The 25,211-nt window shown below is 41.5% G+C and overlaps 1 protein-coding gene across 1 annotated transcript; it reads left to right on the top strand.

Moving 5' to 3' along the window:
- The first annotated feature begins 2,880 nt into the window (after window positions 1–2,880).
- Window positions 2,881–22,255, top strand: LOC103756415 (MARVEL domain-containing protein 3). The gene is made up of 4 exons (XM_029961408.1): window positions 2,881–2,967; window positions 4,162–4,317; window positions 7,587–7,756; window positions 20,973–22,255. Exons 2-4 carry the CDS (start codon window positions 4,202–4,204, stop codon window positions 21,671–21,673), a joined length of 987 nt encoding a protein of 328 aa, XP_029817268.1. The 5' UTR covers window positions 2,881–2,967; window positions 4,162–4,201; the 3' UTR covers window positions 21,674–22,255.
- Window positions 22,256–25,211: the final 2,956 nt, after the last annotated feature.

The following is a 25,211-nucleotide window of genomic DNA, read 5'->3' as shown; positions in this document are numbered from 1 at the left end:
GATAAAATCCCACTTTCAGAAAGCTATTGTAGATGTTTAAATCAGAACTAGGCAATTGCTCAGGAGATGCTGGGAAGGACTCAGCCTTGTGAGAGAAATAACTACCAACCAAACAATTCACACATTACCAAAGACAACAATAAAAGAAGGCCTAGGACTGGTTCTATTGCTTTTAAAAATAAGTATTCATAATAACACACACCAAGGATACAATATTAATATTAAATCATTTGTGACTGTTTACACTTCTTTGGCTGAAGCAACGGCTGAAGCAATTTTTGGTGTTGTGATTTTTTTTCTCACTAAGAAAGAAAAAACTTGACCAACACATAACCAATTACTTAGTTCCCAAATTCAATTTACTTCCCATTCCAAAGACCAGGGATTTCAAAATCTCTTTAAGAAAAGAAAAGAAAAAATAAATAAAAGCCTTCAACCCAAATATTTTTGTGTTGTTTATAACAATAAACAACAGATTTCATATAATAGCAACACCACGAGGGCAGAAAAAAGTGTTCCAAAGCTAATTTTAGTCCTGCTGATCTCAGGAGCTTAGTGTTCCTGTCAAAATGAACAGACTCCAGTGGTGCCCTGCCTGCCTGCCTGGAGAAATCTGTCCCTGGAGGTCTATTTATAGCACTTTGTATTCTATACCTAGATTGGTTTTTAGAGTTTTGTTTTGTTTTGTTTTGTTCTGTTTTGTTAGGCTGGAGCAAGTATCTAGGACTGTGTTGATCCAAGACACAGATGTGACCTACTCAAGTAAATTACCAGAAAAAAAAAAGTATAGAAATTATTCACACTTCATTTTCTTCACATCAGTCCCCTGGACTTCATCAGTTAGTCAAAATTCAGTCCCAAAAGTTATTTCTATTTAAAGGAGAAATTCATGACAGAATCAAATATATCTCTGACAGAAACCCTTCTGCTTACATAAAACACAGCATTCTTTTACCTGCAATAAGGTAAGAACAAATAATCATATCTTTTTCCTGGGTGGTTCTCATTCAAATTTTGACAGTACCATATCCAGTCCCTTCATGATTTTCTCCTTAGAGACACATTCCTACTGCCACTTCTGGATGTTTCTCCCTCATCGGCATCATTTTTTGTGGCTTGTTTCATATTCTTATGTCATATATAGGCAACTCCAGCAGTCACTACCTACCCTGTGTTTGCTTTATGAATTCCCAGGGAAAATCCCTTATGTCATAAAGTTTTTTTTATGTAGATCTCGCCATGTAATTCTGTGTTGGTTGTGACCCTGTTATTTCAACTACTTGGTTCCATAATGACTTTACTTTTTAAACACTTACTTTGCCCGTCAGCTTCACGGAATTTTACCCAGTCCATAATAAAATCCCTTCAGTTCCATCCAATCTTCCATCAAACCAAAATGGCTACAACTGAACCTTTTCAGCCCAGAAAGAAAAATGTTTAAACAAAACTACTAGTGATACTGTAAAAAGTGGCTGTCAAGGATATTTCCGTATTTCAGCCCCTCCAAAAAAGTCTGTTTCCAGTGGTGTCTCCCTGCAATTTTTTGACTGGTTGTATAAAACCTGCCCACCAGAAGGGAGATGTAATTCCTCATGCCCCCCATAAAGAGCAGATATCTTCTGCTGGATGCAAGTGATGAATCTATTTCCCAAATGTTTGTCATCTAGACAGGAGAATGGAATTCATGCAGGCACCCTAATCTTCAGGATAAAATCTGCCAAACTAGCCTAAATGACCTTTAAACAGAAACAGTAGGAATTAGAAACAAATAGAACTATGAAACAGTAAACCACTCCTGCTGTTAGGCTGCCTTTGCTAGCCAGATGACAGCCGCAAACCGAGAAGGCGTAGCGACTAACTGATGGGTAGTACTGCCTCAAACTGCAACTTCACATTAGGGCTTCAGTTACGTTCACCACTCAGTGCTGCCAAGAGAGGTAGCCCTCTTCCCCCACCCCTTCCCCAGTTTCTTCCCTGTGGGACATGTACTTTTGCCAAGCCCTTGCTCCAGCGCACATTTGATTGCAGCACAAAGCCAATTCAACTCACTAAACCAGCAGAAAGTAAATTGGTTTTGGCTGGAGAGCAAGCTGAATTGGATTATGATGTGATCAAGCAAGCACTAGGGTTGGTGCAAGACAGAGAGTAGAAGATGAGCTGAGTTGTACATGTGAAGGCGGGAACAGCAGAAGAGGTCTAGGCAAGGCGAGAATGGTAAACAGCAAAAGAAGCTGTTAACACAGCTCATGCAGAACTGGGAATCACAGTCTTACCACAGTTCAAAATACATGCCTTGAGCATTCAGTTCTTGTATCTCCTCATTTTAGGGACAGCAGCTCCTCTGATACCTGCATGTTACTTACAGGGATTTTGGATTTAGCTCTAGCATGGGACTGCACTAACAGTTACATATCTTAAGGCCAAATCCAAGAAGCACTGGTACCCCAAGCGTGTTGCAGTGAAAGCCCTGGGAAAGAAAGGGATTTTATGGGAGGGGGCGAAGGGATTGATCTCTTCTCTCAGGTAACTAGCAAGAGGACAACAAAACATAGTCCCAAACTGTGCCAAGGGAGGTTTTCCTTGGACATTAGGAAGAATTTCTTCACATGAAGGGTGATTAGAGATTGGAATGGGCCCAGGGAGGTGGTGGAGTCACCGCCCCTGGAGGAGTTTAAGGAAAGACTGGATGTGGCACTTGGTGCCATGGTCTAGTTGACACGGTGGTGTTAGGTCATAGCTTGGACTGGATGATCTCAGAGGTCTTTTCCAACATAACTGATTCCGTGATCCTCATCGCCGCCGCGGCTGCCGTTCCCCAGAGGGCGCGGGCAGGGCCGCACCTGGGCCGGGCCGCCGCGGAGGGAGGTGCGGCGGGCGGAGGTGGGAGCGCAGCCGGGCAGGGGAGGGCTGTCCCGGCTGCTCCCGGGAGCTGCTGCTGGGCGGGACGGAGCTCAGCGCTCCCCTCAGGTGAGGGGTGGGCGTCCGCTGGCCTTGGCCCTCGGGGTGCCGAGGGAGACGGGCTCTTCCCAGAGGAGCAGGCGGCGGGTGGGCGGCGAAGGGGACGGCTCCTTCCCCGGCGGGAGGCGCCTGGTGTGCGCCATTTGTGGCGGCAGCGCGTGGCAGGGGCACCCCGGGGCGAAGGGGGGGCTGCGGCGCGCTGTCGGTGGTGCTGTGGCGGCGGGACCGACACGGAGGAACTCTTTCCCATGGGGAAAGGCGGAATGGGCTTCTGCCCGGAGCGGGGGAGCTGAGCCGCCTCCGGGGAAGGCGCTGTCTCTTTCGCTGTTAGATGTAAACAAATAAAAAATAATATTTTTTTTAAATATTATATTTATGTTTATTTACGTCCTAACACTCTAAGGAGACGGAGGGAAGTCATTAAGCGAGCTTTCAGCTTGATCAGTCCAAATTAAATTGACTGCAGGCATTTCTACAGGGATGCTGGAGGGCTGTGATGAAGGCAAATGAGAATAAAGATTGCTCCGATTTTTGAAGTCTGCATTTCCCTGGTTTACAGGTTTGGGCTTAGTTGTACCAAACTTGAAAAGGTACAAGAAATAACATCCTGATAATATTTAACACGAAATTATCAGGGTATATCTTCTCGTCACCTTATTTTCGGCCCAGCACAGCTTTGCCCGTACCCAATGTTTATGCAAATCACAGGCAGCGTTTGGTGCTGACTGTTTACACCCATGGGTGCTCTCCTCTTAGAAACTCCCAGGACAAAGGTCACAGCCTGCCCTTTCAGACTTGCCCTGCCACCGGTGGCAGCTATGTGAACACTCACGCAAGGCACTGGTACTTGCTGGGCTTAATATATTAAGTAAGAGTCAACATTAGGCAAGCCAAGATTCATGTTCTTGGTGGACACTGTGCCTTATCCTGGCAGCAAAGGCAGGAGAGTCAGAGCAGACCTAGTAAATAAGTGAAGTGCAATAAATGTTGAGTATAGAAACATTGCATTTACTTGATGAAAACATAAAAACCTTCCTGCTTTAATTAAGTTGCCTTACTTGTAGTTTAAAGGGGTTGACTTCCTTCACTTCTTAAGGAAATCTGTACTAATTCTTGAATCAGCTTGAAATGGAAGTGAGTGCTGGTCAATGAATAACTTTAAGGGGAGCTATAAAATGAACCAGTTTTATTTCTCTGACTCAGGAAGTTATTTTAGAACGAAAGAATACATCTGAGAAACAAGATGTCTCCTGCCGGCAGTCAGTACCAAGATAAGCAATACAGGCACCATGAGAACCATAGATCCGACAGATACAAAGAAGACAGAAGAGCGAGAAAACCATACCAAAACAATGCAAGGTATGTCTTTATCTTCCTCAAGAAATACATCACAGCAGGTCTATAATGTCTGCCTTCTCTGTTTGCTTTTTAATACCCTCATATTACTCAGCCTTGAAATCATGAAGCATGAGCACACCACATTTGGAACACATTTTACACTTAGAAATTTAACCTTTTTGTTTGTATTGACTTTGAGACGGGGCAGAAAGGCTGCGTGACACAGGCAGAGATGTGAATTTCTTGGGATTATCTGGAACAAGCTGGGTCACAAGTAGGTGAAGTGTGGCCATGAGTCTTAGTACGGTTCCTGAAGAGACTGATCAGCAGGTGACAGCAAGCTGGTGCTTGCCAAATATGCATTGCTTAAATGAGAATGTTACATGACTGAGACCAGCACAGGGATTTCACGAGCTCTCAGGTTGCTCTAGTTCAGCTGTGAACACATTCCTATTAGTCTGAAACAAAATTACTTTCTCCAGTCCCAGTCAATAAATGGCACTTGTTTAAGTGTCTAAGGCTGTTTGCAGCACTTGATAGTGGGTCAGCCCCTATCACCACAGTAAGCAGATCAACTAATGGATTTCGAGTGCCAAATAAACTTGTAGGATATTACACTTCTCCTTCCAGCCTGGCCAGCCTACAGCATGCAAAATGAGAGCTTAGGCTGTTTTTCTTTTAGATCATACCCATGGATGCATTTGTAGGAAAGAGGTCTGTAGATCTAAACAGCACTGGCAAATTGGCCATGGCAGTAAAGTCTTCGTCACTCCCATTAGTCTCTGAGGACATGATTGTAAGGGAATTTAAGATCAAAGACAAGCAGGGAGAAGAAATAAATATAATTAAGATTATTGAAAAGTTGAAATACTGAAGTACTCCCTGATAGTATGCATTTTAGCAAGAAAAATGGGATGAGAATAAAAGGAGCAGAGGAGAGCACTGTGACTAGAAGGGCTACTTAAGTACTTATGGCTGAGTATAAAGCTTTTGGATAGTGGTAAACCTACTGTATTATGAAAATACCTAATGAATTTTTTTTCTGTCTCTCTTAAATTATGAAAAATTGGAGAGAAATGTGAAAGAAGGCCAGCCTGAGAATCATCCTCAGAAGCTGAATGCCTGTCCTTAGAAAATCTGAGATTGGCAGGCAATATAGTTAAATTATCTTGAACATGTTAGAAGTGAGAGCAGCTAATGCCAGTAACACAGTAATAGCACTGTGGAGAGTAAAAGGGAAAAAGAAAACGGTTGGGTTTTTGGTGTGGCCTTCTTTTTTTTTTATGTATAGCATACTATAAGCAATGTGTAAAAGGCTAGCTATAAATTAAACCACCACTTTCTAATAAAGCACTTCTCTGTATTTCTTGGTTTTGCTGTTGGTTTCAGATGTCTGGATACATAGACTGAAAACTGGTGGACAGACCATAAAGACTCACAGATCATCCCTGTACCCACCAGGGATTAGAGGAAGGGAAGCTGCATCTACAGATCTGCAATAGCCATGAAGATAATTCTTAGAGTCAAGTTGAGAATCTGGGGGGCATCAGATCTCACTAAAACTAATGGAAAAATTGTTTTATCAGTTGTTTTGAAGGGGTTTGGCTTAACCTAACAGGATTTCCCCCACTTGATTCTCATGGAGTTCTTGTGGATTTTGGTGAAAACTTTGGCTGATTGACCAAAGGACCTCCAGATGCTGTAATGAAATAGATGGGAAGAGTTTTGTGGAAGCTGCAAATTTAGGTGGCTAATGCTTTCATCTCTTATAAGCAAGACTTTCTAGACAGAAAGTCTTTCCAAATGAATAAATGTTTGAAACTCCTAGGGCAACCTCTCATTGCTGAGGAGAATTACCTAGAACAGGAAAGTCCTGAAGAAAAACAGGAGCGAAGGTGGCCAGAATAGGCCATAGTGAGGAAAAAAAAATCTAAAAAAAGGATTTTTTTTTTCCTAATTGTGCTCTGTTGCTGAACATTAGGGAGTTTTTGTTTTGATTTTTTGGTTTGTTTTGTTTTCTGGCAAGTAGCGGGATACAATAGAGAGAAGCAGCTGCATCAGAAGTACCAAAGGGATTGCTTTCAAGTTACTGGAAGTCTTATAAATCACACAGCTTATTTAATTTATGTGACACAGCTGCACAGGATGCTTTGGTAGTTGCACAAGACACAGGACAAAGGTCAGAAAAATCAGAAATGTTTCAGCCAAATAGAGCTGTTGGCAACTAAACACGGAGATGTTAGCATTGGTCTTGTTATTGAATGTCTTAATTAAAATGTAAAAACTACAAAGAACATGATTTAATGTGGATGAATGAGATAACATTGAGTCTGGAATTGGATGAAGATAAACCTTAGTAAAGTGCAATGATACTAGGAAACAAAACTACAGTTGAAAATGCTGATCTATGGATAAGACATTCAGATAAAAACTGAATAGGAAAAAAAGACTTTTAAAAATGATAATGCTGAATGAGACTTAAAATACCCTTTAATAACAAACTCATCCCAGCTGTACTTTGAGAAAGGCAAGCTCCAATTCTCCTTCAAATGAGGGAGAAAATTTTGATTAGACCAAACACTGAAACATTTACAGCCAATGTTTCTTTTAACTTGAGTTTTTAACTCAGTTAAGGAGGGCAAATTTTCCTACAGAATATTCTAAATCTCACCAACCTTAAAAAAACATGAGATTTCAGATGTGGAGCTGTATGTCATTGCAGCAAAATGGATCATTTTGAAGTATATAAATGAAGAGACTACTTAGAGACATGAGAAATTGTTTTTTTTGGGGGTTTGCTTTTAGATTCCTTCTCAAATATCTTCAAAGACCTCAAGAACTTTGAATAGGCTATTTTTTCCCCAATTTAAAATCTTTATCTGTTTCTTTTAATAGCTTTTATTCTTTTAAAAGGCATCCTAGTGGGACACAGTAGTTGGAAGTACGAACTTATTACCTGGGCTGCTATGGACTAGTTAAAAACATTTGTTTTTCATGAAAAAAGCTGTTGTTCCTCCTGCCTACCTTTTGCTAGTAACCTCAACAGTTTGGCCAGCCTATCCAGTGAGGACATAATTTTTCCAAACTAAGGGCCATAAAGTGCAAATATCCTTGTGAACGTGGATTTATGCAAGTATTTGGGATATTTGCTTTCAAAACAGGCAAGAAGAAAGATCAGATGCCTGTGAAGCAAGCTAGCTGCTTCCACTAAGAGGATGGTTTCTCATGTTCTAATGTTCAGGAGAGAGTATGACTTAATTAACAAACATTAGTTATTTTCTCCCTTGTAGATCAACAGAAGACATTCGAGGTGGCCAGCACTCAAGAACTTCTACTGTCTGCTCAGACCATTATTCTAAAACCTCAGGAGCAGCACGGGAGTATTTTGGCCCACAACCAGAGTTTTATCCTCCCAAGGAAACCTTCTCAATGAAGTGTTCAAAGGTATGCACAACAAGAGGTATGTGAGACTCTTACTGCCTGCCATCCACCCCTCTCCTTCCAAGGACTTGTCTTGTTTTTGGTTTCTGTGTTTAGAAGCACAACAAAGTAAAGCTAGAGGAATATTTAAAAAAAAAATCAAACAAACCCAACAAAAAAAGCCCACAAGAACTGGGAGAGTTAAAGTTAATGAATGGCATAACTGAGGGTTATGCCATTTTAGACATTTAAAGGCAAGATTTATACAGATATTTAGACACTTGAAAATACATCTCCAGAATATTCATCCAGAGCATCAGAGTGGGTCATGTGTGTAATCAGCCAGTTTGTGCAGCAAGAGTTAACCTTTGGGATTTAGAAATAAAATAGATATTTGCATCTGTAGGCAATTTAAAGATGGCTGCTGAAGGTTTGATGCTAGTTTATTTCCGACACATTCTTCTCAGACTTTTTATAGACTCTGGATTTAATCCAGTCATCACTCATACATCTTTATAAAGCACCATTGTGGGAGACAAAACTATTTTCTGGATGTGAATCCAATAAAACAGTTTTTGAGAAATAACTTAGGTTTTTCATAGCTAGAAAGCAACTGCAACAAGCACAGAAATGAGCATTAATTGAGCATTAATGTGAGAAGAAATCAGTCTTAGTAAACTCATTCCCATAAACTAAAAAAAAAAAAAAAAAAAAATCGCTCTAAAATATCCATTACCCCTTTGAAGTTTTCCCTCTTCCAGGACAACGGGCATTCTCACCTTGTTTGTAGGAAAGGTCCACTGCAGTCTGAGTTGAACCTGTAGCTAGGTGCAAAATCTTTGGCTGAAGTCTATAAACAGACTTTCAGTGTCCTCCAGTAAAGAGACAAATGAAGAGTTTAGCTGTTGGAAGTAATTTAAAGTACATAGTGTTAGATTATTTCTTCACTCCATGTAGGAAAGTTAAATAACACACTCATTTGCTCTTAATATTTCTCTGTATGTGAATAGATGAACAATTTTAAGAGTGAGCTGAACTATTTTCTCATTGTGTTCTCTGTATTTGTATGCAGTTTGGTTTTTGTCTTGAAATGTAACTGCAAACAATTGTAGAGCACGTTTAATAACACGGAGACATACTGATTTTTTATCCATGATAAAATTGTATCATCAGTTTCTTCTTCAGCCACAGTGAATTATTTTAACTTGTCTAAAAAGCTCTAGAAAACTCCATGCCTTATTTTATCACTGCTATAGCAAAATAAGGTGGCAAAATATTTTTAGTTTTGAGTTTCACTAGTTTAGACTTATGAGTAGCTTAATGTGAATTTCTGTGGTTTTTTTCCCTGCATTTGCTTCTTATTATTTCAGTGCATTAAACATCATTAATGTTTTTAAAATGTCCTACGTTTGGATGCATCAGTTGACAATGATGATTTCACTTCCCCCCCCCCTCCCCCTGGTATTGCTTATTATTTTCCAAAAATTTAATGTCTGAGCTTGCAGTGGAGGAGGCAAAAGAGAACATGTAGAAAAGAAGCCCTTATATTAGCAACTTTATTTCAAAAAATGAAAATATATTGGAGGTTGATAAGATTATGAGAATGTTACTCCCCTGTTTAATTTTTGAAAGCACTGGGATTTAGCAGACTTTCCTAGAATTGTTTTGCAGAATTCTCTGTTCCCTGCAGTCACAGTAGATGTTATAAGTGAAAAGCTACATGAATTGTTTACTAAAAAGTCAGTACATGTGAGCTACAACATTTTGCAGCATGAGAAGTTCCTGTAAATACTTCTTAACCATCTCTTTCTTTTGCCAATGGTTTTTCAGCACTGGTGAAATTCCCCCTTTTCCAATCACCACAATTCTAAAATAAACTAGACTCAAACAAGGCTGGGACATCAGGTGATGTACCACAGCCTTTTCCAGAGCAACAACTGAAATGTGAACCTTACTTTCCGACCGTCCATTAAGTTGTTGTTTTTTGGTTTCTTTTTTCTTTTGCCTAGCACACAGTTATGTTCTTTGTGCAGTTTAGAAAACTAGGGAGGAATTCTATACAACCAGAGTTCTGAAAAATATTTGCTTCACCCAGGTACTGCCCTCTTCATCCATGCTTTTTATAAGCAATAGCCCAAAAAGCTAAAGGTGAGTTTCAGAAATAGGCAGTTATTTTTTTATGGAACCTCTGAACACCTTAGGATCTTACGACATTTTAGGACCTCATTCTCCTGTCTTTGTTATTTCCCCCCTTCCCTCCCTAATCCCTGCCCACCTTTTTTTTTTTTCTTCACTACAACCACATTAGGACAATAAACCCAACCCACATATAATGGAAGAAACAGCTGATATTGATCTTTTTTTCCAGTAGGAACATTTGATACCATCTAAGAAACTTCAAAACATTCTGCTCTTTTTTAATCCTTTTGTCTTGAAAACAGAAGGGGAAAAAAGTCTGTTAAAACGTTATATGAGTGATACCTATGCAAAGGCATTCAGGTGGGATCACATGGCTGTAGCAGTACTGGATCATATAAGGCACCTGATTACTCATCCTCCCAAATAATGGACTAAAGGATAAACTTAGGAGGACCATCAAATTTTGGACCAGTAGAGAGTGAGCTGTCTTCTGGAATACATTCCAGACTTTGGATTGGTGGAATTTCCTGAACTGGAAAACTGCACTCACATCTATTATGTTTAACTCCTCTTTATAGACCTATCAAATTTGTTTAATTCTCTTCTGAATCCCCTTTTGAATGTTTGGCCTTCGCATTACCTTACCAAAGTTTCTTTGTGCCACTTCAAGAAGTACTGGTTTGTTCCTTAAAACATTTAAAAGAAGGTATCTCTGCTTCTGGTGGTATCCAACATACCTAGTGATAATCTCATATATACACCTTCTCTGTGAGATTTTTGGTTTTGGGTGTGCCTGTGCTCTCACTAAGGCCAAAACTGACTAATGTTCAAGCTGTGAAGAACCAACAGGAGCAAAGTCTTCCCAGTTTTGGTTAGTTTGCCAGTCTTACACCTTTTCCAGATCTACCGTACCTTTTGGAGATGGGCTGACCAGAAATGCGGTAAAAATACCAGATAAAATTCCAAAAAGAATCAGATATCTGCATAGAGGTTCTAGTTCTGTAGTCCTGTTCTAATGCTTCCTAGCTTTTTGTGTGGTGTTTGACTATCAGTGAACAGTGAGCTGATGTTTTCAGAGAAGGATATGTGATGTCTTTCTGGAGTGCAAATACTTTGTTTAGAGTCCATCTGTGTGCTCTGTAGGGGAGGGGGCTGGGGGTGTGTGTGGGTGGTGTTTCTCTACATGCATGAAGTGTGAGGTTGCTTATCAAACTGATTTCATTAACTTCTTATTCAAGAGCTTGAGCTCTCAGCAGCCTACCAATTTTACAGTTAGCAATCATGAAGATTTTTTTTGTGATTATTATTACAGCAGACTTCACCATCTCACTTTTCAGTGTTTTTAATTCATTAGTCTGTGCATCGACAACCGTTTTTTGTTGAATCACTTTGGACCCTCACTTACAGCTCTTTGGGCCATATTGCAGAGCAAACCCCGGATGCACAAACTGTATTTCCCTTGGATAAAACTAAATGAGAGGGTGAGCTGTAACCCATAGCAGGCGGTCTGCACTTTGGACCGAACTAGAGCCAAAATATAGTACATCTCTACCCAGAAAACAGCTGTCGTGTTGCCCCTACATCTTCAGGTCCACTTGTTTGACTCTACAGATCCCTCCTTCTTCGTTGCTAACATGGGCATACTGCTGACAGGCAACACAAACTAGTGATTACTTCCTTAACTCTATATGCATGAAAACTGGTTGTTTACTTTTTATTTTCCTTTAGCCACTGCTAACCTGTGAGAGGATTTTTTATCTCACGGGAGCTTGTGTCATTTAAGAGCACTATCTTTCTTCATGCATCTGCTAATTCTTTCAAATGACTTTCCTCTGACAGATTTTTGACTATTCCCTGCTATGCTATCTTTATATCTCGTTTCTGTATGTTGGGGTCTTTTTCCACAGGAAAGTTACACTCGTGGGCCTACAGATTACAGATTCAAAAGACAATTTAAACACAGAAGTCTGCCACCTTCTGCTTCTTCATTAGTGAAGGGGATTTAAGGAACAGCTTATAGATTGGTGTCAAACTGTCTAGATGAACTATGTAATTTTATGGGAATTGGAAATAAACTGTTTGTGATAAAGACAAACCATTCATCAACTAAATAACTCCTGCTTGCAATAGCCATTTCTTACAACTTATGCACATTAATGCATGCCATTTAAAGCAGCACGTATTGAAAACAAGAGTTTGTTGACCTAGGGATACTTAGAGCTGAAATTCTCTCAGAAGGAAGCATTCAATTTACTTTTCACAGTGCAGTTTAAAATTCTGTACTTCTCTCTTTGGTGTAGAAAAACTAAATTAGTAATCATTTTGCCTTTCAGAGAACCCTGCTTGGGCTTACTGAAAATATAACCAGATTCAGTGCTTTTGTTTAACAGAGGCAATGAGAAAAGTGTTCAAGGCTGGCTGCCATGCAGCTTCCTTTGTCTTAGCAAGAGTAAAATCTGAGTTGAACCCAAGAGTGAATTGCTGATCATAAATTCGTCATGGATATTTGGTCACTTGACCTTGAAAATTTTTAATTTTCTTTTTATTTTATATATTGGTGTGAAAGAGGTGGAGCAATGCAGTTCCAGGATAATGCCTCCTATACTTTTGCTTAAACAGTGACGGTAAACTAAGTTCCTCCCATCTTCAGTCAGTATGCAGTTCAGGACATTGCCTGCCCTTTTGCCTTCCATAGAATTGTACTGTGCTGGTCATAATTTCTGAGCAAATAACCTTTTTTTTTTTTTTAATTCTTTGACTCACTTGGCATTTAAGGGAGACAACACCTAAAAGGTTAGAAAATAGTTTGTGGAGGAGCAAGTATAATTGAATCCCTGTTATTTGCTGCCATGAATACAGCTTTGCGCCTTGAATAGTGTCAGATTTCCTAAGCATATTGTAGGCACTTCCAAACAATCATGCCTTTAGCCTACATTCTAACATCCACAGTTGTTAAAGCCTTCAGACCAATTTCCTCTCAGAAAAAGACAGCATTATGGTTTGTAACAACATGAAAAGTCTCCAATTTCAAGCATAGCCAGGAGGAAATATCAAACTGAATTTATTTGGAGGAGGAAATAGAATTAGGGAGTAACAATTACTTTCTCCAGAATATATTCATGCACTAACAAGCCGGCATTAATTCAAGTGTAAACATCTATAAGCTTTTGTTTTTACAAACACAGGGTTTTTTTCCCATAGCTTTGCGTGCTGGCAAATAATCATAGACTTGGAAAAATACTGAGATGGAAAGTTACCCTAAACACAGGGTTCACACTAATAGACACTTGCTTTGAGTTATGCCATTGTTCATAACCATTATGCTGCTGTTGTTATATTTCTATGTTATGCCGTGATACTGGTCCTCTTGGAGTCAGACATCAGAGCAGGAGGGGAAAAATATTTTGCAGGGCACTTGTATTCCTTTCAGTGCTGTGGAGATGTTGGGGGAGAATAGTGGTCTGCATGAAGCATGGGACTGGAATACAAAAATTTTCTGTAGCTTCAGTTACACATGTTCAAAACCACCGAAGGGTCATTAAATGTGCGTAGTGCAGGTAACTGTGGGTGAAAACAAGCATTTGACAAGTGCATTCAGCAGCACATTACGTCTTTTCAGCAGTGGTCAGTGGGACACTTAGATTTCCGTGGAGGCACCCAACAGGATTAGAAACTGTTGTATTTTGTAGCCACTGTCTTCACATTTTGCCCCTACAGTGTGCTGTGCTTAGCTCCTTTAAATTGTGCTCAAAGCTGCCTTACACCCTTCCTGTGGCAGATAATTTCAATGTATTTCTGTGTAAGAAGGGAGCGCTAAGCTCCTGTATAGTCTACTTGTAATTAGACAGCTTCCCCTTCTATCTGTTACAAAATATATTTTAAATATAGCGTGACTAACAGACTGAAATTGCCGTCAAGATTTTTAATCTTGTAATGGTGAAGATAGAGGATATTGGTAGTGGGAACTGGATGGAGCTGTACAGATTAATATAATCCCAGTTATTCAAAATGCTTAATTAAAGTGGCCCAGTAACGAGAGACAGCGGCAGAGCTGCAGGTAACCTTCCTGTTCTCAAGTTAAAGTATTTCACTTGGAGCTAAGTCCTGTTTGCTGTGAAATACAAACAGCCATAAGCAGTTAGCTCTATAAAAACACGCAGGGGAGTTACACTAGTTGCAGATGCCAAATCTTACCTTTAGCAAACTGCTGCCTTGCCAACACGTGGGACTTTCACTCTGCCTACGTTTTCATATGAAATTATTTTCATCCACCTTTTGGCACTGAGCTAACGTGCACGATTGTTTTTAGAGAGGGGATGAGAAGACTCACTACAGTTGGCAGGGGAAGATATTGGCAAAGTTGACAGTAGCTGTTAGGTATGTGTTAGACTCCAGTTCATGTTTCCCGTACTGGGAAATCTTAGTTACGTTTGCTGTCTTACATTACAGAAGAAGAGTTACACCATCTTGTAAGAGCACTAGGTTTGTCTTCCCCACATCTGACCCAAATTATGGGAACAAAGAAAAACTCTTCTCTTAAAAAAAGTGGCTCTCAAAGCCAACTGATAGAGCAGACAGACTATCTATTGAATCTAGCTCTATTTCTTGAGCTGGTGATCTTAGCTCACTTAAAGGAGAAAAATCCACTGAGACAGGAATGTTGCTCACCAAGTGTGACAACCCACAATTGGTAAAGTGAATGAGAAACTCAGGTTCACAGGTGCCTCCAACCTGACCTACCTTCAGCCAGACTATGATTACTTAAAGAACAATAACACCCCAATCTTTGTACTTTCTAAAGGCAGCTCAGTTTCAGTTCAAAGGAGGGAGTGGCTATGGAAAGTTGGCATAAGGAACAAGAGTGTTTCATTGTTTTCTGAACTCTTTTTAAAAAAACTCCTGCTAGTTTGTTTCAATACCAAGACACTTGTTTACCACTTGAAAGAACTATTGGTACGTTAGGAAGAAAAAAGGCCTTTTTCTGAAATGCAGAACATGAGATGACCGCACAGAGACCTACCAGTGCTACAAATACACGTACAGCCTTTTACAGGTGTTGTGTTTGAACAGTGGTGTCAAATACTACAGTCTAATGCAAGATCTTTTGCTTCCCATCCTCTCCAAAATTAGGAAAGATGACTCCTCTTCAGTAAGTAGCAGAGAAATCAAGAACATTCTAGAAGTGATGCTTTAAAAAACTACTGGAAAAAAGTAAACCATAGCTGTTGTTCCCGGGCAGGGTCTGGGTTGTACTGAAACTGTCTTACAGTGGTGGGGAAATATGGGGATAGAGGCTGATGCAATTTTTCTACAATTGAAGTCCACCATTTCCTGTGAAAATTGGACAGCACTGTTTAGAGGATGGGAGGGTATTAAGCAGAAAGAATAGAGCAGGTGGGATACTTGTTCTTTAAGGGAAGAGGATACACAGAAAAAACAGGATAATAATACATTTGGATCTGAGCACTCTGACTGTGAACATGAGACTTTTCTGAAACATTAAAACCAAGGCTGGTCATCCTTTGAGATTTCCTAACGGACTGATTATTTTGACTAAAGAGAGACAACTTATAAAAAGATAATAATGCTTTTTCCTAAAGCACTCTTTTAATTTTCCCAGTTTTAAACTATTTTTTCATTGATTTCCAGTAAGACGGATATCTCAAATGAGCGTAAGTGTGTTGGGCACATCCATGCAATTTAAATTCAGTTGGCTCTGAGTATGTGTTTCCCTTGGGTCCTTTGAAAAGCCAAGATTCTGTTGGTGTTACATTGCCTAATTCTTGTGTTTTAGGGTTGGGTTGTTTTTTTTTCCGCCTTTGATTTTAGCATGACTTAGTGAAAGCTAAATCCCACCACTGTCTGTAGAACACAGAGACCTACAAAAATAATGATGGGGTGGGGGCTTGGGGGGCATTTGTTTGTTTATGACAAAGCTGTGTGTTGCCTTTATTCTGCATCAGTGAAGCTGGTTGAATTCTTGTTACTGGTTTCAGTAAGATCTTGCTTTGTCCATAAAGGGAATAATATCTTTAGAAAGATATTTTAATACTTTGCATCCAGATTTTATATATTTTATCTCTTTCAACTGTTGTCTCCATTTCATTTCCCTTGTTCAGTTCTCCTCCTCTGTTTTGGTTCCTTCCCACTTCTGTCACTTTTTTGTCCCCTTCCAAAAGCAGAGCCAAACCCGTCTTTCCTTTAATGTTTTCTCCCCCTTGCCCTTATCTTTTTCTCTTGCCACCAACTCAGTTTAGCAGAGCAGTGACCAAAGCTGCATTGAGCTGTGCCTTCAGTCTCTGGGGAATACCAAGCCTGCACTGGCAAGAGATGTTCTGCATTTGAGATCCTTTTCAGGACTGACTGCTGCTTTTGTAAGTCACTATATATGGTCAAAATACTTGTCTGCTCCTTTGTCGGAAAAAAAAAAAAGGAAGATTACCTCTGAAAAGCAGAAAGCTACCCAAACTGGAAAAAAAAAAAACCTTTCAGTGAAAAAAGCTGAGAGAATGATTTTTCACATTTTGTAGCTTCTAACTCCTTTCTTCCCTTCTCCTGGAGCGACCCCTAATGGGATCGGGCACCACTGACCTGTGTATCTCCAGCCCTGCAACTGGGGTCCAGGTGCCTGAGAGGGGCAGCCAGACACTGACAGGGCTGCCAGCTGTGTCCTACTGGTCCCAGTGGTAGGTGGTCTGCAAAGGAAGCAGAGGGAGAAAGCAAGCCAGAATGGAGAATGATAAACATAGAGTATCTTAGAAGTACACAGGCATGTTCACTGAAGAGGAGGGAATAATACCAAAGAGACAGGAGGGAGTCCATGTGCAGTCAACAGAGGAAGACAGTGACTACTGTGCCAGACACAGTGGAGGGAGACGCTTTGAAGGCCTCCTCTATTAGCTGGGCCCTGATGGGGCCAGGGGTGTTCAACAGAAACAGCCAGGACTGTCTGTCCTGCAGACTCATTTATAGGAGCTGCAGAAATAAAGGAATTAACATGAATTGACCATTTTATCTTATGTGCACATCAGGGCCATCCTGCCACAGTGCCTGGATGAAAATTCCTCTTTATAGCTTCTAATGTGTGAGACTTGAGCGCAGACTTGAGTTACTGGGTACCACACATTCAGCCACAGTGTAGTTTTATGAGGCAGAGCACACAGATTTAACAGCTCACCTGAGGAGAATTTCTGGTCTTTCTCTGGTCCCGGCTGTGTTATTTCTGCTGCTAAACTCATGCCAATGTAATTGCTCATCAGGTATGCTCTGAGTCACTTCAAGTTGCTAAAGTTGCAGAAAAAAACAGCACCACACAAGAAGAGAGTTGAATCGTTTCCTGCTATTTTAATTTATTTAAACAGCTCTTGGAAGGGCCTAAGGTGAAGCTGGAGGAGGTAGGGGAGAAAAGTAGTGACTGCCCAGTCAAGAGTAGGAGCTGTTGAAGTCAGCTGCCTGTGGGTCTGTACCCTTACCGGCCAGCCTGGCTCCTTTGCTGCATGTTTGAGCCCACCATCTGACAGAAGATAAAACCATTGTTCTGCAGGTTGATATGATGGCAATAGCCCAGCAGGGAAAAGAAAGAGAAAGCGAATAGTAGATTAATAGTATAAATTAGAAGGCTGCTGTTTGTTAAAGCAGTAAGCCTACTCACAGCAAAAGATGACCAGATTCAAGCAAAATTAACAAGTATGATACATTGAAGTTACTATTCACTGCAGGTTTAGATTTTATGGAATGAATGAAACAATTCTTTGGAAAACTCTGGCAACATCCACTGTCCTCTAGATTGCAGCCATTCTCCTCACCTTCAGTGCTGAAAAGCCATGCAGGAAAGAAGCATAGGAAAGGAAATAGTAATCCAGGAGCCCTGACTTGAGTCTTGTAACTTGCTCAGTAAGGAGAGGGTTAGTTCCTGAAGCCAGCTGTTCACTGTGCTGATTTTAATACAAACAAGTAACGTTTTAGGTAGATCTAAAGATTCTGAACTTGAGAAAGGAGAAAAAATAACCAATGGAATTTGGAGATGTTCAGACCTCCTGTCATTTTACACTCAAATCTTGCAATGCATTTGTTGTTGTGTGTGATTATGGAATAATTGCAGAGATAAGTAACTTCCCCAGAAGGAAGACCTTTTGGCAGTCTAGTTGCTGCAGGTATAATTCTAAGATGACATAGTTAACAGGCCTTTGAAAGCAGAAATGGCAGCACTGACTCAGAAGCATGGCTTGTAACTCAATCCTTTCTGCCAGCAGTACACTGCTTGACATAGGTCACTGCTAGGATGTATGTTACAATACTTTGTCAGAGCTAAGGTTCAAAAATTAACTGTCCTTTTATTCCTTATTTCTCAAATCTGTCTATCCTGTTTATATTAGTATAGTAGGATTTGGGATCAGCTTGTAACTGTCACAGAACAAGGTTGCAAAAGGCTTTTGGGGTCTGACCATAAAATTTCCATCAAAGCCCTGATGATTGTACAAGGCCTTAGGGATTTCCACTAATTGTCTGATACTTTCACAAAAACTGCTGGCTGTCATTGCAGACCTGTAATTCATTCTACATACTGCTTATCATTTTAGAATTTTCTTTAATACAGGAGTCTTTGTTATTGCACTTTAAAAAAAAAATAAAAAAAGTAAATCCATGTGATAAAAATAACGGGTGGAGCAGCTGCTAATGAACCTCTCTCTGATGTTTAGTTACTCTAATCAATTCTACAGCAGGCATGTGTGACAAGTGTACAGGTGCATACAAAACCTGTCCAACCTGAATGCCCTGTGTAAGGAAATTTTTCAGCCATGCCATTAAAGCATCTAATGCTGCAGTTAAAAATACAGTAGACCTACATTGATCATATTCGTTGTCCCATTAGCAGTCAGCTCAGTGAAGTTAGGGGGTTGCATACAGAACGTGTGTGAACATGTAGAAAGTTTTGGAGCGGTGTCATTGAGGATTGGGGTCAGTTATAAATGAGGGGAGGTTAGTAACAGGTGATGACTACTTTGACAACAGAAAATTGCCATTTCTAAAGCTCAGCAAGGTGATGTACAGGAAATGTTGATGCTCAGTAGGTCAGAGGGCCTCAGTAGTCATAGACGAAGAGGAAATTCTGAAGTCAGCAGTAGAAGAAAGCTGACTGGTCATGAATTCCCAACTACCAAGTTCCCAAACATACTTAAAATTTATGTTTCCCTTAATCAAATGGTCTTTCCTCCCTGTAGACTTGTAAGAACTGCTTCCTGATGGAGCATCTATGAAATCAAGTAGTCAGCCTTTAAAAAGGGAAGTGCCCTTCTGCATCCAACACCATCCAAGGGCCCTGAGTATCTAAGCTGACTCCCTGTATTTGGAAGGTACAATGTACAAATCAACTGAGCAGACAAAAAAAAACTGATTGAGTTCCAGTTAATGTCCTGTATACACACTACTCTTTCAAAATACTGATTCACAGAAATTGTTGTGCAGAAGGGTCAAAGAAGAGGCACATTGTCATGCAGAAATCAGCATCACCTCTGAAGAACACATACATACAACTGCACACTTAGTTCCTCTTGAAAAAGAGCATTTTTTCTGCTCTGCCTTCTCTACCTAAATCTTTTTAGGTGAAATCTGTGTACATATACACTTGCATATAAATATACAAGCAGAGTGAAACATGCTGAGTTTCAGTTACTCTATTCCTAGGTATTACCACCATTATCCTTGCTCCCCTTCGTGCTTCTGGGATGGTTTTCAAGGCCGTGATGTGAATGGGCTCAGTACTGACCTACAGCTGCGTTAGCAGAAGTAAGGGGACCGGCCTGGATACACGGGGAAGCAGGAGATCCTGAAGTGGCCAGAGGCCCTTGTCAAACAGCCACAAGTACTTTCTTGTGCCAAGCAAGCAGCAGCAGGAAAGGGCTCATTACCTCAACACTCTGTGGAGGGAGCAAGAAGAGGCAGAGTGGGAATATCCGATAATCCTTCATGGTGGCTGTCACTGGTTTTCTTTGGTTGGAAGCATCTGGCAACACAAGAGAGAAATTTGTTTAATTCCCTTGCGTTGCTGCTCTGCTTCAGCCCTTTCTTTTCAAGCTCATACAGCCTTGACAGCAACTGAGCCATTGCTCATGAGGAAAATGCCATGTGGATCAATGTTAGCAGCATAAAATGAAAGTCTGTATGCAAACCACAGATCCTGCCCCACTTTAAAGACAAATATAGGACCACTGTGTCAAGCATCTAACATTCTTGGCTGTCAGACAGCAACAGAATAATAAGATTCACAATTCTGTAACTAATTTCAGAACTTTGGAGCGACAAGCCTGGCAGGATAGGGGTTTTCATTTCCCCAGTAGGCAGCTCTATCTATGCTACACGTCAGCATCCGTCATGTTTACTAATCTTAGTCTGACCCCTAGTGAGCTGTCACAGAATAATCAGATAAGGCTTTCTTCTGAATGTGCAGGTGTGGAAAAGAATACATGACCTAGTATCAAATTCACTGATCTTCACATATAAGGTGGTTTTTGCCTCTTTCACCTTCTTTTTTTCCTTTTTTTTTTGTGCGATCAGGAACTGCTTCGTCAGATTTATGAAGAGATTTTTGCCTCTGAAGGAGATGAAGTGCAAGTTATATCTGGTTAGATAATACGTTTAAATTAACAGACACTTAAACAAAAATAGGGTGTAAGCTAAAGCAGTAAACATTTTAAAGGACCTAAATAACTTGCACAATTTTTCAAGCCATTAGAAACTTCTGGGTTTTTATCAGCTTTAACCTCAGCATTTTGTTCATACTGGATATTTCTTGCTCAGTGTGTTTATGCCAAGTAGTTACAGGCCAAAATACAGTCACTGTGCACTTGCCTTGGCAATAATGCAAGCACAGTAAAATTTTTATTTTTTTTTTCCCCTGGATGAAGATCCATCTATCAGGCACACTGACAAATTAAAAAAAGTAATTTGCCCAACTTCTGAAATGTCCACGAGAGTTCAGTCTTCTTCTGTAGCTGTAGCTAAGAGGACTCTCTCAGTACTAGCACTCTCTGTCCATGTCTTTGGTGTGCTTCTGTCACCCACAGTCTGTGCAGAAGATGTGGCTTTGACACCTTTTCCCTTCTTTCTGCTCCTTACAGGCATTTTGAAGTTTGTGGAAATCACGGTTAACCTCCTGGTGTTGATTTGTGTGGGAGCTTCCCAAGCCTCTATTGCAGGCTTCACATCCCTTGGAGGCTTTGGATCCTTTAGCCTGAATTCAGCCTATAGCCCCTTTGAGGGCACAGAGCTCCAGGAGGTGAGGGAGCTGGACATGCAGATCACCCAGATGAGAGCTCCTTGTGTGTATGGCGGCGTAGCCTTCAGCTTAACAGCAGCAGTACTTACCCTTGTCTTCCTTGTCGTGGGGGCAAAGCCCATCCAGCAGCTCAGGACAGGGCTGCTGGTAGGCGAGTGTGCCTTCAACCTGCTGGCTGGCGCAGCGTACGTTGTGGCAGTGGGCCTCTACCTGCATTTTGTCAGCCAGGTGAACTCCACAGAAGTTTGCAAGAGGCGTGAGAGGCTGTACGCGCGCCGCGGCTACACCTCCATGAACTGCGTGGTCCAGGGCGGTGATGCAGCCGTGGGCCTTTTCGGTGCCGTTGCCTCCTGCTTGTACTTTGCCAGCTTTGTGGTCTGCATCCGTGCTGTCCGAACTGTCAGAGCCTTCCAGAGCCATGTGGCCAAGGCTCAGCACAGCCCCAAAGTCAGTGTTAAGGACAGAAGCATCAGAAACCACCATGCTGTTCACAGGACCTCTGAAAGCTCCCACAACATCCAGGCTCTCGCCACGTTAGTGTGAAGTCAGCTCTGGGACTGTGCCAGAGAGCTGGGGCTTCAGCCAGGGAGGGACATGGCAAACAGGAGACCAGCCCACAATGTATCTCCCTACAAGGTGCTGAAGCATGTACAGAATCACCAAATGTAACTACACAGCTATAACATGATGTAATAAAGTTGACATTGAGTGACTTGTTTTAACAAGGTTTTTTTGCACTGGTCTCTCAAGCTGGACTCCTGTAGGTAAAATGTGTTTGTGATTGTAATGTTTTCATCCTGCACAGAGCAAATCCAAACAGGTTACAGGTTTAACAGGTTACAACTGCATTGATGCCAAACTTGTGCTAACAACCACTTCCTTTCCTCTCCCATGGCATAAGGAATTGAATACAGAGTTAGGATGGGCAGCCTTCAACAGATCCTGTGCCTGTTGTGCATCCTGTTGACTTATGCTACAGTGCTCACAAAGCAAAGGACACTTGAATGCTTTTCTGAATCGTGTCTGAGGTTACATTTGTGACCTGTTTTGCTTGGGCTAGTGAAGCGTTTTATCTTTTGAGTCACAGGGGTTGACACGTACCGATCATGTGCTCCCTGAGGAATGCTGCCGGGAGGAACTAGCTGCAATGTCAAAGGTAGCATTTTGGTCCTTATCCAGTTTCCTGCTGTATTTTCCCATCTCACTGAGCGCAGATCAGAACCTGAGAGTTCTGGTTGAGTATCAGCTTAGTAAAGATACCATTTGCTTCTGTAAGCCCCTAAACAAGGTTTGGCTTGCTGACTCCACAGCCAGTGGTGGGTAAAGCCCAAGTCGGGAACATGCTGGCTGCCGTGGGAATGCTGTAACAGTGACAGAAAGTACATGTATCCTTCCAATATCTAAACAGGCAAAGCATGAGTGAACAGAAGTAATTGTATGCCCTAGGGATGAGAAAATAAATTTAAGAGAACATCTTTCAAGAATCCTTTGTTTGAGGTAGATGAAATAGATCACTGGTCTTCATAGATGAGGGAGTGAGAAAAAGAAGGCTGCTCTTTAAGTGTATAAGGTTTGTCAGCTTTGGGGGGGGGAAGAGACAATTTTGATTCTGGCTGTTTTCAGTTTTGTCTGGCTCACAGCCATTGCCCAGATGAGGCTCTTTTGAACCATAGTAGAGCTTATTTATTGTATACTTCATATATACATATACAAACACACACAGAGAGATCTCAAAGGGTTATGTTTGAGGTAATGTAAGCCAAACAAGAAAATGTTATGGTTCTGATTAGAAGTGATTACGTGAGCCTTTACAATAAGTATAATTTATATAATACCTTAAACATACATTTAACAGTGTGAACACCAACAAGCTCTAGAGCATTATTATGCTTATGAAGAGATAGGAATAAAGAGTTTTTCCAAATTTGCTGTGACTCACAGTTGTGATAGAGTCAAGAAATTAAGACTGATTTCTAGACTGGTATGCTGTAATTGGCTGGGAAGTTTGTTACAGGGATGTCTGGCATGCTCTGACATGTCCTTCTGATGTTGCAGACCCCAGAGCTGGATACAGTACCCAGGTGGGGGTCTCACCAGAATGGAGCAGAAGCAGAGAATCACCTCCCTTGACCTGCTGGCTACACAGGATGCAATTGGCTTTCTGGGCTGTAAGGGCACATTGCCAGTTCAAATCCAGTTTTTTATGCACCAGTACCACCATAGACTTATCCACAAGGCTGCTCTCGATCCCTTCATCACGCAGTCTACTGATACTGGTGATTGCCCAAGCCCATACAATTGGCCTTGTTCCAACCCTGTAAGGTTCACACTGGCCAACTCCTCAGGCCTTGAGACCCTGAGAGGTAACTGGGGGTGACATCCCTTCCCTCAAGCAACTACGCCAGTAAGCTTGATGTCATCCACAAACTTGCTGAGGTCCCAAAATGCTGCAAGCAGAGGGACCACAGAGAAAGCCACCACCCAGTGATTGTCGTCTTCTTGAGAGCTTTGTGCCTTGAATTTGTTTCTTCCCTGACACCATGAAGAAAGATCATTAGGAAATAATTGTGAGGAGGAAATAAACATCAGGGCTGTTTCCACCACTCACCTTCACAGGGAGAAGTATAGGAGAAGAGAGGGAAAAATCCCAGAAATACTTCTCAAAAGGCAGGAAAAAAGAAGCTTTCCTATGTCTTGGGGTGAAGGACAAGCCAAATACCATCAGAGTAATCCAAAACACTCTTCTTTCCAACTGTAACAAGGCCATGCTTGGTATCCTGTAGCCAACTTGAAAATCTTTACTGTGGGAGCTGGGAAGGTGTAATACAAGAGCAGAGATTTTCTGGCACACTCATATGACTAAGGCTGTCATCCCCGGATGCCCTTGCAGGCGGTCCTGCCCTACAGAGCAAACCAGGCTTCCCACCTCCTGCTGCAGGTGGTTGTACCCCATCACCACCTCTGAGCAGCAACTGGCAGTTAGTATGGGACAATAATCCGCATTTGGAGCAGTAAACAAAGGTAGGGGAGATGATTCCTGTCAGCCCTACCATTTCTTTTAGCCTTTCCCTGCTGCCTGCCCCATGCACACAGGTATGCATTGTTTGCATGCAACCTTCAGGGTTAGCACTGAAAACAAACTCACCTGTTTCTTTGAAGCAGCCCCTCACAGCCCAGTTTCACCTGCAAACAAAGGACTGCACATAATCATTGCCCTCAGTCCTTCTTTGGTAAGGGGAATCCTCGGGGTGTATTCAGCTTGTCCCCTGTGACCACCATCAGCTTATCACCTGCTGCAAGGGAAACAGTGACAGCAGTGAAAGTCAAACCTGCACTTCTCTGAGAGGTTGTCCTGTGGGTAGACAGCATGGCATCTCTCAACCTCAAAGCATTGGGTACAGAAAGAAGCCTTCTGGCACATCAAGCCTATTCTGAACCTTCAAAAAGAGGAATAAAATGTCCAGCGTCCCTGGAGATGCTAAGAAATGGATACAGGTTGCAGGGTGAACTGGAACTGCCTGGCAGGAGAAAAGCCCCACTGCAGATGATGGGTCACTGGTGCAAGGTGCTACGCTGAGTTGAGTAGATCATTTATCTCAGTTACCTTTGAGACTCTCAGACAGCCCCTTTGGATTTGAACCATCAATTTGCACCAGTCTGCTTCAACGCAGGAGCAAACAGCTTTAGTCAGTCAGAGAAAAAAGCATCCAGCTGAGCCCCTGATCCATTAGCTATCCACAGAGGGACCCCGCTCCCTGCAGAAGAGCCTTGGAGAAAAAGTCTCTCTCTGAAAAAATGTGTCTCCATGCCCTAACCCTGAGGAGGAAAGAAAGGGAGAAGAATCTAGCCTCCTGATGGTACCATGAAAATTTCATCATGCTGGGTTGTGTACCTTTGAGCACCCATTTTCCTGGATGTCCCTTTTATTCAAATAATGTTTCATAAAATAGTTCGGTCTGGGGGAAATCTTATCCAAAACAGAGCAAATCAGCATCCAAAGACACAGGGGTCTTATTCCAATGTGAAAGGCAAAACTGAGGGGGGGCGAGGCCAGAGAGAAAATAAGATATTTACTCCTCCA

Source organism: Manacus vitellinus, unplaced genomic scaffold (genome assembly GCF_001715985.3).
Source record: "Manacus vitellinus isolate BGI_N305 unplaced genomic scaffold, ASM171598v3 scaffold_33_pilon, whole genome shotgun sequence".
Lineage (NCBI taxonomy): Eukaryota > Metazoa > Chordata > Aves > Passeriformes > Pipridae > Manacus > Manacus vitellinus.
The sequence above is the reverse complement of the archived record's forward strand: the minus strand, read 5'-3'. Positions and strand labels throughout refer to the sequence as shown.

What these genes read in the sequence shown, in the direction of transcription:
- LOC103756415 (XM_029961408.1), top strand. Translation starts at nt 4,202, where the DNA reads ATGTCTCCTGCCGGCAGTCAGTACCAAGATAAGCAATACAGGCACCAT. An exon ending in CCATACCAAAACAATGCAAG is followed by an intron (nt 4,318 to 7,586) that starts GTATGTCTTTAT and finishes TCTCCCTTGTAG; the next exon opens with ATCAACAGAAGACATTCGAG. An exon ending in AAAGGTATGCACAACAAGAG is followed by an intron (nt 7,757 to 20,972) that starts GTATGTGAGACT and finishes TGCTCCTTACAG; the next exon opens with GCATTTTGAAGTTTGTGGAA.